Below are 12,252 nucleotides of genomic sequence, written 5' to 3' on the forward strand. Positions count from 1 at the left end.
GAGAGAGAACGGGAGGGATTTGCCAAGAGGTTGGGATTTGGGTCAAGGGTAATCTCAGCCACCTTTCATTTTGAGTTTTTCAAATTCTAGATTTTCAAAAAATTGTTTCTTCAATCCTCATAAAATCTCCTGTCTGTAGAACCCAAGTTTTGGTTGGTTTGTTGAACAGATTACTTTTCTGGGCAACCCCAACTATTTTCTCTTTCCTTTGTTATAGAATCCTATAGGACCCATACTCAGCTGCTTGAGTTCCTGTTTGCTTTCGACCCTCCTCGGTGATAGTGGCCAGCTTGAGTTTCTGTAGTGTCCTGTATTCTGGTTAGTGATCACTTTCTTCTATTATGTCGTCTTGTTCGGTTTAAGTGTTTTGATCTTGGTTCTGCTGCTCAAGTTCTTGTTGTGGTCTCCCAGTTTAATTCTTCCATCCAATTCCAAAAGCCCATCTCTGAATTCCCAGTATTCCCTTCCGTCTCCAAATCAGTTCTGTTTTGACGTTTCAGCTTTAACAAGATTATTCACCGAGGTCGACAACTCTATCTAACTGGATCTGAATTTTTTAATCCCTGTTAACATGCTAGATTCATAGTCATCAATGTCGATTATCTGCGGTCTCCCACTCCTTGAATGCGTATACTGCCTCGCCTGTGCCCGCTGGGCGTGGAAGCGATGCCTACGCTCTGGCAGTTATGACAGCGAGAACTGGGGTGTTGCAACCGCAGAAGAATTTGAGCCCGTTCCTCGCCTCTGCCGCTTGATTCTTGCTGTCTATGAAGATGACCTCCGGCACCCGCTATGGGCTCCTCCCGGTGGATACGGAATCAATCCTGATTGGGTAGTTCTGCGAAAGACCGATGAAGACACCCATGGCCATGCCCCTTCGTACATAATCTACCTTGGTCATGATAATGCCGATATCGTTCTTACTATTAGAGGCCTCAATATGGCGAAGGAGAGCGATTATGCAGTTCTACTGGATAATATGGTCCACTCACATCATATGGGGGTGTTTTGGGCATTTTAAATAAAAACTAACAGACATTCCATTACTTAACCGGGTCGGCTAACGGCAGGGACCGATTTGGAATTTTTGTAATATTTAGGGGGTGGCATTGATGTTTCGAAAAGTCCAGGGAGTGGCGTTGAATAAGGACCAAAGTTCAGGGGGTGGCAATGCAATTTTCTCATAAAAAAATAATAAAAAATACTATTCTGACAGGGAAACAAAGAGGAGATAAATTTTTTTAGGGGAATCCCTTTTTGTGTTTCTCTCTCAGCGGAAAAGGAGAATGCGCGGTTCCACTTCCACTTCCACTTCCCGTCTTCTCCCACCCGCACTCGATGAGAGAGAGAGAGAGAAGTTGCACAGTAGCGCCCGCACGGTTACAATGCAAGTAGTGATGAAAAGCCCATCTCATCTCTGATATACAAATTCCCCTCAGGGCTCAAGCATGCACATCCAATATATCACCAAGTCCTCCTAATTCAATGGCCTCGCAAGGTGGAATTCGTGTCGGATTCACGAAATCCTCGAAAGATTCGACGAATTAAAATGCGTCTTGGGGGATTCACGCTGCTTCCACCTCAATCGAGTCGGCCTGGAGAGTGGAGACCAGCAGCAAGATAGGTAAATGGGCATAGGCGTGGTGTGAAGTGTGAAGTGTGATCAGTGATTAGTGATTAGTGATTAGTGATGAGTGATGCTCTGTCTGGCTGAAGTAGGGACTTTTGCACATCCATCCTAATGCCTAAAACATATGACATCCACCTTATTCTTCTGACAATATTATCAAAAAATTTCTCTGCACACCCATATAGATATATATATATATATTATTATCTGGCATCCATTCCAGCTGCGCACTACTACTTTTTTGTCACATTAATGTTTGATTCCTCCTTAGTCTGGGACACTGGAAGTCTGGGACCATTTTTGCTCTTAATTTTTAACATCTGCTGTGGTGTTGGAATTCGTAATCGTCTCTCTTTAAACACTTCTGCTTCTATCTTTATCAATCTTCTTCTTTTCCTTTCTCGTTTTCTGAAGTTGCAGGTTCTCATCAGTCCATATTTCGCTGCTCGTGATGACACATCACATGTAGCCCCTTTGAAACTTGAAATCTTATGGTAAGATACCAATTGCCTCTTTAAATGGAATATGGGGGGAAACACAGAGAATTATCTTATGTTTCCATACATACAAGTTCTTCATTTTGTACTGAAAATTCTTTTTTTTTTTTGTTTCTCCTGGGAGTTGCTTAGTTTTTGGTTCGGTTCTTGGATCAAACATGAATGCGTTAGCAGCAACAAATAGAAACTTTAAGTTGGCAGCACGCCTTTTGGGGTTGGATTCCAAGCTCGAAAAAAGTTTACTCATTCCTTTCAGGGAGATTAAGGTGAGAATGGGTTACCTCAACATCTCAACATAATCTACTTGTTTTTTACTTGGATCATATCATTTACTCAACTGATCAACGCAGTAAGGCTTAATGCCTTATCCCAGCCACATGGGGTGGTCTTGGATCTTAATTATTTCTTATACTCTGTTGGTTTTTTTTTTTTTCTATTTTTCCTGTCCCTATTTTATCTGGTGAGATAATTGGTATGATGCTTATTTTCTTTAGGGACTTCGGAAAGGGTTCATCAGTCAGGACTCATGACCCTAAGACTTTCTGAGGCCAAAAGAGAAAAATTAAACTTTCAATGGGTTATTGAAACTTTTGGTGCTTGCATTTGGTTCATCAACTCTGAATGCAAAGCTATTGTACTTGTAACAATTAAGCAGAAAAATGAACTTAAATTCATTTGTTTCTCAGATAGTAGTAAATTCCAACTGAGAATAGCACAACGAATTGCATGTGGCTATTATATTTTAAGGAAAGAGGTGTTCTAGTCAATCTAAAGAGTGGTCTGTGGTTTCCTGCTCAGCTTTCACTAACACTCTATACCTGTATAATTTGCATTCACTAACATTTTATACTTGTATAATTTGCATTTTTTTCCCTCTGATCTTGCTCCGTTCACTGCGTTTGAAATTTTCAGGTTGAATGCACCATACCCAAAGATGATGGTAGTTTGGCATCATTTGTTGGATTTAGGGTTCAACACGATAATGCTAGAGGCCCAATGAAAGGAGGAATTAGATACCATCCAGAGGTTGGTCTCGATTCTTGTCTTTGAAATCTTACTACAATTCGATGTAACTTCTGTGAAGTGAGTGGTAGGGGAGTCTTTGTTCTCCTCATAACTTTTGCACATGTATTAGTTTTTAACTACTATGAAAATTGGATAAGTTGCGGTTCTTGCAATCTTGGTTCTGTTTTTATATTGTTGTTGTCGGATGGTTTTAATAAGTAAAATAAATGGAGCTCTACAGTTCATTTTTCATAATGCAGGTTGATCCTGATGAGGTGAATGCTCTAGCACAACTAATGACCTGGAAGACAGCCGTAGCAAACATTCCATATGGTGGTGCTAAAGGGGGTATAGGGTGTGATCCAGGAAAATTAAACATCTCCGAGCTAGAGCGTCTTACTAGAGTCTTCACACAGAAGATACACGATCTAATTGGAGTCCATACAGATGTTCCAGCACCTGATATGGGGACGAATCCCCAGGTTCGTTATGGAGTTCATAGATTTTTCTTGGTGTATTAGATTCAGGTTTTTATTTCAGTTAGTGTGCAACAGATGTGGGATGACTTTAACTTTTGTGGTCATCATATAGACAATGGCATGGATATTGGATGAGTACTCAAAATTTCATGGCTACTCACCTGCTGTTGTGACTGGAAAACCTGTTGTAAGTATTAATTGCAACTTCAAAGTTTTTCAACACTCATTAGAAACAACTACAATATCTTATTGAGTCTTGATATCTTTTTACTCAATGCTTCCTAATTCTCAAGGATTTTGGAACCCTTCTAATGCGATGCAAGCTTATCCATAATAAATTATTTCTATGTTCCTTGGAGAAGTTCATACATGATTAAAGATCATTTGATTCTTAAAATACAAATAATTGATGTGTTTGTGCGTTATTAGTTTGTGTTTCTGTATTAACATCATAAAATCAGTTGGGAATCCGAATTAGGGCGTTCTCTTAATTTACATGAGTTGGTCATTATCCAAAATTTTGTAAAATTTTAAACAAGCTCATGCACAACTTGAGTGTCACTGGGAATTTATTAATATTTGAATCATGATAGTGGCAAATTTTTCATGTCAGGATCTTGGTGGATCTTTAGGAAGAGATGCAGCTACAGGAAGGGGAGTACTTTTTGCAACACGGGCTCTGCTTCAAGAATATGGAAACAGCATCTCCAACCAACGATTTGTTATACAGGTCAATTTAGCATGGTTGTTTTTTCTTTAAATGGTAAAAGTGGAAAGGACAAATATCAAGTAATAATAAGAAGAATAAGAAGAAGAAGAAGAAAAAAAAAAAATCATTTGTTGCTTATTTGCTTCCCAATTCCCATCAATGGATTGCCTAGTGATGGTATATCAGTTTTCTAACGAAAACCTCAGGGGTTCGGAAATGTTGGTTCCTGGGCAGCCCAACTTATCAATGAAAATGGTGGGAAGATTGTTGCAGTAAGTGACATCACTGGAGCCATAAAGCATAGCAATGGAATAGACATATCAAGATTACTTAAACATTCCAAAGAGAACCGAGGAATTAAAGGTTTCAGTGGTGGAGACCCCATTGATCCAAAGACAATACTGGTTGAGGATTGTGATGTTCTTATTCCTGCAGCCCTTGGTGGCGTTATCAATAGGTTCCTCTCGCTACATCTCTCTCTCTTTCTCTCTCAAGAAACATTACTTCCTATTTCATAAGCCTTCCATTTGACTACTTATACAGAGCTCTTCACACAGACATAATTTGCTAAATTTGACAATGTTTTGTTTTGTTTTGTTTTGCTTTTTTTTTTTTTTTTTTGCTGATTGAAAGGGAAAATGCAAATGAGATAAAAGCCAAGTTTATCATTGAGGCTGCCAACCATCCAACTGATCCAGAAGCTGATGAGGTGAGAGCATTTAATATACTTGAAGAGTTAGAAGCAATGAAGTCACAAAAAAAATAAAATGATTTAGAACTGTGGGTTGATCTCATCTCCTTTGTAGATCTTATCAAAGAAAGGTGTTGTCATACTTCCAGACATTTATGCCAACTCAGGTGGAGTCACTGTGAGTTATTTCGAATGGGTTCAGGTATTTTTCTCCTTTACTTAGGGGATTTCATCTCTAATTTGGCCCCCTTATTTCAATCCTTTATACCCTCAAGACTGAATTTCAGTTTCACCATTTGAATTCATTATTTGGTGGTCTGTGATAGAACATTCAAGGGTTTATGTGGGATGAAGAAAAGGTGAATAATGAACTTGAGACATACATGATGAAAGGATTTAAAGATGTCAAGGACATGTGCAAGACTCACAATTGTGATCTCCGGATGGGAGCCTTCACCTTAGGAGTCAACCGGGTTGCTCGTGCAACTGTTCTTAGAGGTTGGGGAGCCTGAGATGGAGTAGTGCAAAAGATCAAGATGAAGAGATGGTGGTCCTTCGCTCGCAAAGCATTCCTCTTGTCCACCAGTAACTTTTTTAAGATTTTTTTTTTTTTTCCTGCTGAGTGCTTTTGAAGGAAGATGTGTTGATGATTGCACGCTTTTAATTTAGGTGTTCAAGTATATTCAACAACTTAATTTAGCATACCACAGCATTTCCGTAAGTAGCATGAACTGTTTTGAGTATGTGTAGTATGGGAGAGGGTTCTCTGAACAAGCGCCGTAGAGGAACACACCAATAAAGTGCAGTAAAATAGTATCTTGCATTGGAGAATAATGACTTAGTGAGATCATTTCATATGAGAAGAAGGGAGATAGACATAGAGGTGCTAGTGTATCCTACCCCAGTGGCACAGAAAATTTGTTCCCATATTGTATTTTAAATGGTTTTAAAATTAAAAGATTCAAAATTTCCATTACCAAGGTCAGGTGTTGGTCAGCTGACTGAGTACCGATATTGGCTTATCCCAACATCCTTTATTGGATGTCGAACATAACGGGTTTCACCAAGAGGTGTCTTCCCTGTATATATGGAGAATGTCCAAGTCATTGGAGACATGTTTTGAATGCTTTCTTACTCCTAGAGCTCTCTTTCAATCAAATTCTCTCTACTTGCTGTTTTGCCATCTTTGAAGTTTCATATTCATATTTTTGTTGTGCTGCGCACTACTCTAAGAGTCCCAACGTGACCTATTAATTGAGTACAACGACCATTGAAATGGTCACAAGGCTGTTGTATTTTAGAGGACGACTTGCAAAGAATCTGACTTGCACCGTAGGGGACGACCATGATGTTAAAGCAAATGACCAGTGGCATATTTCCACTCTCAGTTGTCTTTGTGTGCAATACTATTATAGCGATAGTTAAAAGAGTTACGCAATCTTATGTTTAAACCATCCCGCTCATAGTCACTCCTTGTTGAGACTTGAGATAACAAAATAAGTCATATATCTCATTTAATATTATTTACTACAGTATACAATACTCTGGTTACCTCCATTTCCAAATAAACTAAAGGCAAAGGGCTAACCATGAAGAGTATAACACATTCTATTTACTTTTCCTTCTTGGGAAAAATTATGGATTCTGACCATGAAATTAAACCACTGGATTCAATTTGTATACTACAGGCAATTCAACAATTTAGGATCAAATGTAATAACCAGGCTCAAACCTCTTCTACTAAACCAATGAATGATTTTGTATCTTATCTGACAGTTTTCGTAGTCTGAATTAATGAACAGAATTGATAGGCAACTGGGTGAGCACATCTATTCTACCACATGGAAGAGGACTCTGGCCATTCTAACCATTGGATATCTAAAAAACAGTCTCAATTGTTCACATGTCTAATTTGTACGCAACTCTTATAAATCTGTAAATAGCTTTGCACAGAGGATGATTCAGTAAATAGTAAAACACTAGCTTTTTGGCCTGCAACTGCTGTACATGCTCATTTAGATGAGTTCTTTCGAGAGCTCACATGCAAAGAACATTTTTGCAGTTCGAATAGAATTACTTTTGCTGATAACCATAATTGCAATAACTAATAAAGAAAACTCAATTTGTATCAACCACTGATAATTGGTCCTCAAAACACAATACTCCCTGTTGCATTCCAGTGCTCAGAAAGACATTTTGGAATGGCAAGTGAAAAAAGAAATGCAATTGTTCTATGATCTCCCTCGGCCCCTGAAGCCACCGCCACGGCCACCACCTCTAAACGAGCCACCTCTGCCTCCTCCCCTTGGAGGACCCCTTCCTCGAAAACCACCACCTCGCCCACCACCTCTGAAAGAGCCACCTCTGCCTCCACGACCTCCACCTCGTCCACCAGCTTGTGCCTGTCCCCTGCAGCAAAATTTGAACATAAAACTTCTATTCTAGCAGGATCAGAAGATGAGTATGACAGAAATATCTAGGGTTCCAATTCCATACGTGGTCCACACAAGGCAATGACCAATGGTCCCATTGTGGTCAATCTATCTAAGCAAAGATAAGCTTGATGGATGATAAGAACCATCCGAAAAAAAAAATACATATCCTCTAGACTGCTGGCATGTAGTCATGGCTTCAAAACAATTGACACAATGGTCAGGCTGGATCCCATGATTAGATCTGATCTCCCCACAACCAAAACTTACTAGATCGATACCACAAACTGCACTATTCAAATCATGCAACATTGCATCCTATACTTCCATTGTCAAGGAATGACCACTACTTGCCCGTGTACTACCAGGAGGATCCAAATACATGATTTTTGTCATATAATAATGAATGCCTACAGGATGTTTTACATCAGAAAACAAGCCTCAAGTTTAAAATGATAAACAAATCTACGAAATTTAATTTACTATTATAAGGATAATCTCATCCATTCAATATTGCAGTAGATTAAAATATGCATGACAATGGCCTCTAACCATAGCATAAATAAATTACGGAATCTGAGAGAAATCATTGAATAATCTTGTGGAGAAAATTTTGAGCAAGTTAGCAAAAGAGATAATTACCCAAGTCAATTGAACTGTAGACTTGCTATCTATAGCTTCAGGCGAACTTGTTTTCTAAGCATCAAGCTTTAACATAAATTCATGGGCACAAATTATTGTGTAATATCCGATTCTAAGGAAGCAGTCAAGAAACACCATATGAGAGCTGATTTGGGAGTAGCTCCAATTCATGATAAGTTAAGAGAAATTCATTTGAGGTAGCATTGCCATGCACAATAGGGGGCTTTGGATGCTCTTGTACAGAGAAATGATTTGATTCAAATTGAAGGAGCTAAAAGAACCAGGGGTAGACCTAAAATTACTACGAGGGGAGGAAAGACATGCATAGCTTATAACTTGTATCAAGTATGACATTGAACATAGCTGATTGGAGGGTAAGGATCCATGTAGCCGACCCCTTTAGTTGGGATAAGGATAAGTAGTTGTTGTAATCAAGATATACAGCAACATAATGGGTAGACTGACACAGGCATGCTGAGGAATATCTGAGAGATGGTCTGAACTCAAATAGGGGCATCAGATTTTGCAGCAGTAATGAAAGTGGAAAATCAGCTTCTGTTAAGATAAAAAACCTCCCAAAAGTAGGAATGCTGGTAAGAGAGAATGTAATGAACTATCAAAAACAGATCTCAAAATCGATCCAACATATCAAACCTAGGTGAAGAGATACTGTAGTTAATAAGAATACAACTAACAGAACAGATCTCATTAATTGATATTTGTGGTGGTAGACTGAAACTTAAAGAAGAGAATAGCTAATTGCTCAAGTAATGGAAAAGAAAATTAGAAGAAAACCATCTATTCACATGGAGAGTATTTAGGCTTACCCCCGGCCATAGGAAGACAACCATCTCTTCTCCAAAAACCAAAAAAACTAAAATAGTTCAAATCAGCAATAGAAGATCCCCTATATCATTTTTCATTAATTCCAAGATATTCCAGCAAACAACTCAATAAAATTGGTCACAATCTCCCTAAAAAATTAATAGGTTAACATAAAGCATTGAGGAATGCAGCAAGAGGTCCCAAAGTAAAGAGGAACCAAGTGAGGTTATTCTTTTGCTTACTAGCTAGGAATCTAGTCCCTTACCACACAAATACCTGACCAACAATGAAAAATATCTCCATAGTCACTTTCTGGAGCCTTACCTCTAAGAGATGCAAGTACAAACTACTGATACTGAAAAAGAACTTAGTCGTCCAAAAAAGTGACACTGTAAAAGGACTAAATCTACATTCACAGAGAGTATCCAATCTATGGTAATTAATTGTCTAGTTACTGATTTTTTGGACATGTTTCACACATTAAGGATATAACAAATCCACACATTTCGTTAATAAGAAAGTGTTGTATCTTGTTCTCAACAGCATATACATCTAAGGTGCAATTAGTGACCAACATCAAAGAGTGGTGCCTCATAATATCATCTATAAAGCAATAACCTACTCATTAAGAAGTCCAGTCTATGTAAAAATTCAAACTTGTATTGCTCCAAAAGCCTTGAGCAAATGGAACCAGACCAAATAGGACAGATGAACTAATCAACATTTCACCCCATTGCCAATGGGAGATATTATCTGATGAGGTTTGCTTGACTGAAATAGGCATTGACATTTATGAGAGTGCAAATTGGTAGACTATGGTATATTGGATCGTCTAACTTGGGTTGGGGGATCATTTCCAACGAAAACATAAGCATTAAAATGGAGAACAACAAATAATAATTTTTCTAAATATGAAATACGTTACAAGGAGAAAAATGCCTACTTTGGCTGTGGGAGAAATCTTGACAAGGGCAAAAGCTTTGCTGGGTCAATGTAAAACTTGTCACCCATCGCATAAGAAGTTGCCACGATACCTTCCATCATCTTAATTGAAAAATACTGAAACAGAACACAATAATGATCAATTGCGTCAAAAAACTTTACCCAAAATTTCTTTTGAGTGGGGTCTCAGTTCAAGAAATTATAATAACGGGACAAGGAAAAAGTGGACTCACAGATTCATTGATGGGGCCAAATATTTCATCAACCTTCCCAATCTGGGTCTTGTTCTGCAGATAAATAGGTGCATTGAAATATGGTATTTTCTCATTCGTGAGCTTGGTTACGGCGTCACCTTCACATGCGTGAAGAAAGGAAGAAACCTCTGGATATAACAAAAGGGGCCAGAAGAAAAATGGGTTAGGAAAGAACTGTTCTTGTTTCCCATTGCCTGTATGTGTACCTCTCCGGATGTTTGTGTCCGTGTACGTTGATTGAAAATTTTCCCCAAAAAAGAAAACATAGGGGGCGGGGGTGGGGATGAACTGTAAATGCTCAATGACCCAGAAGTAAGTCATCCATCAAACATTTGAAATCTTTTCTTTTCATGAACGTGAGAGAGCGAACACAGTTGAGCAGCAAATTAGTTAGAGAAGAGGGTGGAGGAGGATCTTAACAATCGAAAGATAAAATAAAGCAAGGTTGGAAAAGGAAAAGAAACCCACCTGTAACTTCAGCAGGAGGTCCTTCGTCGCGAAATCCACCGCGGCCTCCAAAACCACCGCCGCCACGGCCACCAAAACGTCCACCTCTGCTGCCACCACGACCACCATCTCTACCCCCTCTAAAACCTCCGTCTCTACCCCCTCTAAAACCACCTCCACCCCTCGGAGGTCGCATGCTTCCCAATCCCACACACAGCAGAGAGACGGAGAGAGAGTGTGTTGAGGACTCGAGGTGTTTTTTCAGCTAAGTAGAGCGACTGTGAACTGAGAAGGGTTTAGGGTTTAAACCGTTGCCTTGTTATATTCTAATGACTAAAATGTCCCTGAAGTTTTCTGAAATACTCTAATGCTCCGTTTGGTTGCTCGGAAGTTCAGAAACAAAATTCCTAGTTAGTTAAGGTGTGTTTGGTTCTTAAGAAAAAGAAAAATCATCGTTACTTTATTTTACTATTTTTCTTCTCATCTATTTCTAGCCAGGAACACAATTTTAGTTCTTTCGTACGTTCAATAGTTCAGAAAAATATTTTAGTATGTTTTCTTGTACATGGAAGAAGGAAGTAGATCAACATCTCTTGTGTTTTTTATGGGAAAGGGAGATTTAAATAGAACAACACCGCTTGTGTGTGTGTGTGTGTGTGTTTTTTTTTTTTTTTTTCCACGGGAAGGGAGATTTAAAAATTGTAATAATTGAAAGTTTATCATTTCATATATATAAGCACATCATGAACTCAATCCCATTTTTTATTATAGAATTTATGTGCAAATTCTTTTTGCATATCTCTCACAAAAAAATAAGGAATTCACATACATACTGTCTCAAAATTCCTTATCTACAATTCTTAAAAGGATTTCTCATACATCCGAAATAGTACATAATACTTGGTATCATGGAAAACCCTCCCCCTAAATTTTAATAAAGGGCATCAATTTAGTGCTCTCCCAAAATTTAATATTCTATCTTAGACAATGTCTCTTTAAAATAGGAGGTTGGGAAAAACCACAAACTGATCATTTTTTTCATGACATTTCAAATCTTTTTGATGAAAACTGAAAATTTTTCTAAGTGTTTTGGAATCTCTGTAACTCCTCTTCTTAACTGTGATTGGTGGGAAGAAACATATGTCTTTCTTTTATATATATATATATATATATATATGCATGTCGTTGGACCTAGGGGTGTCAAAAAGGCCCAGTCAACCTGAACCTGCTTTAATTCGCCCTGAGCCCAAACAAGGTATGGATTGAGATTTCAGCCCATAGGGTGGGCCAGGTTTGAGAATTTTAGGCCCGAGCCGGGTTGGGTTGGGCCTGTGTTGAGGTCTCAACCCAACCCAACCCAACTCAACTCAACATAATTATAAATAGGTACTTACAGAATATGTCTACAAAAAGTCTTTCATTTTCCACAATCTATATCATGTTCTACTATTATATAAATACACGAAGTGGCAAATCTTTTACTTGACAATTTTGTCATTTCTTCTTCATTATTTCTTATTTTTATTCCTTTTTTATTTTCTTAAATTTTTGGTACCCATTTTTATTATTATTTTTTAAAATCATATATTAATTTTATCCACTTTCATTTTTTTTACTAAAACTCTTTCTCTCTTTCCTTTTTTCCTCCCTAAAACTCTCTCTCCCTTGTATTCTTGGAATTGACAATTTTGTCATTTTT

At 38.2% G+C, this 12,252-nt stretch overlaps 2 protein-coding genes across 5 annotated transcripts; one reads left to right on the top strand and one right to left on the bottom strand.

Moving 5' to 3' along the window:
• Window positions 1-1,323: 1,323 nt before the first annotated feature.
• LOC122090485 (glutamate dehydrogenase 1-like) lies at window positions 1,324-5,840 on the top strand. Of its 4 annotated transcripts, none has more exons than XM_042660096.1 (11): window positions 1,324-1,624; window positions 2,045-2,124; window positions 2,252-2,393; window positions 3,040-3,153; window positions 3,393-3,614; window positions 3,724-3,798; window positions 4,225-4,341; window positions 4,527-4,777; window positions 4,954-5,029; window positions 5,127-5,213; window positions 5,338-5,840. In XM_042660096.1, the coding sequence occupies exons 3-11, from the start codon at window positions 2,286-2,288 to the stop codon at window positions 5,521-5,523; spliced, it is 1,236 nt and encodes a 411-aa protein (XP_042516030.1). In that variant the 5' UTR covers window positions 1,324-1,624; window positions 2,045-2,124; window positions 2,252-2,285; the 3' UTR covers window positions 5,524-5,840. The 4 variants fall into 4 exon arrangements, with proteins under 4 accessions (XP_042516030.1, XP_042516031.1, XP_042516029.1 ...); XM_042660097.1 differs by having other exon boundaries at window positions 1,325-1,624; window positions 2,260-2,393; XM_042660095.1 differs by lacking the exon at window positions 1,324-1,624 and having other exon boundaries at window positions 1,868-2,124.
• Window positions 5,841-6,968: 1,128 nt separating this feature from the next.
• On the bottom strand, window positions 6,969-10,838 carry LOC122090860 (putative H/ACA ribonucleoprotein complex subunit 1-like protein 1). The gene is made up of 4 exons (XM_042660594.1): window positions 10,575-10,838; window positions 10,086-10,234; window positions 9,854-9,969; window positions 6,969-7,420 (listed from the first exon to the last, which is right to left on the bottom strand). The coding sequence occupies exons 1-4, from the start codon at window positions 10,747-10,749 to the stop codon at window positions 7,243-7,245; spliced, it is 618 nt and encodes a 205-aa protein (XP_042516528.1). The 5' UTR covers window positions 10,750-10,838; the 3' UTR covers window positions 6,969-7,242.
• Window positions 10,839-12,252: the final 1,414 nt, after the last annotated feature.

This window comes from Macadamia integrifolia, chromosome 10, assembly GCF_013358625.1.
Source record: "Macadamia integrifolia cultivar HAES 741 chromosome 10, SCU_Mint_v3, whole genome shotgun sequence".
Taxonomy (NCBI): Eukaryota; Viridiplantae; Streptophyta; class Magnoliopsida; order Proteales; family Proteaceae; genus Macadamia; species Macadamia integrifolia.

Coding starts and splice junctions, on each gene's coding strand:
- LOC122090860 (XM_042660594.1), bottom strand. CDS start 10,749: ATGCGACCTCCGAGGGGTGGAGGTGGTTTTAGAGGGGGTAGAGACGGA. Junction 10,235..10,574: donor ACCTCCTGCTGAAGTTACAG/GTGGGTTTCTTT, acceptor TGTTATATCCAG/AGGTTTCTTCCTTTCTTCAC. Junction 7,421..9,853: donor AGATTTCTCCCACAGCCAAA/GTAGGCATTTTT, acceptor ATTTTGCTGCAG/GGGACAGGCACAAGCTGGTG.
- LOC122090485 (XM_042660095.1), top strand. CDS start 1,883: ATGTTTGATTCCTCCTTAGTCTGGGACACTGGAAGTCTGGGACCATTT. Junction 2,125..2,251: donor TTGAAACTTGAAATCTTATG/GTAAGATACCAA, acceptor TTCTCCTGGGAG/TTGCTTAGTTTTTGGTTCGG. Junction 4,342..4,526: donor ACCAACGATTTGTTATACAG/GTCAATTTAGCA, acceptor CGAAAACCTCAG/GGGTTCGGAAATGTTGGTTC.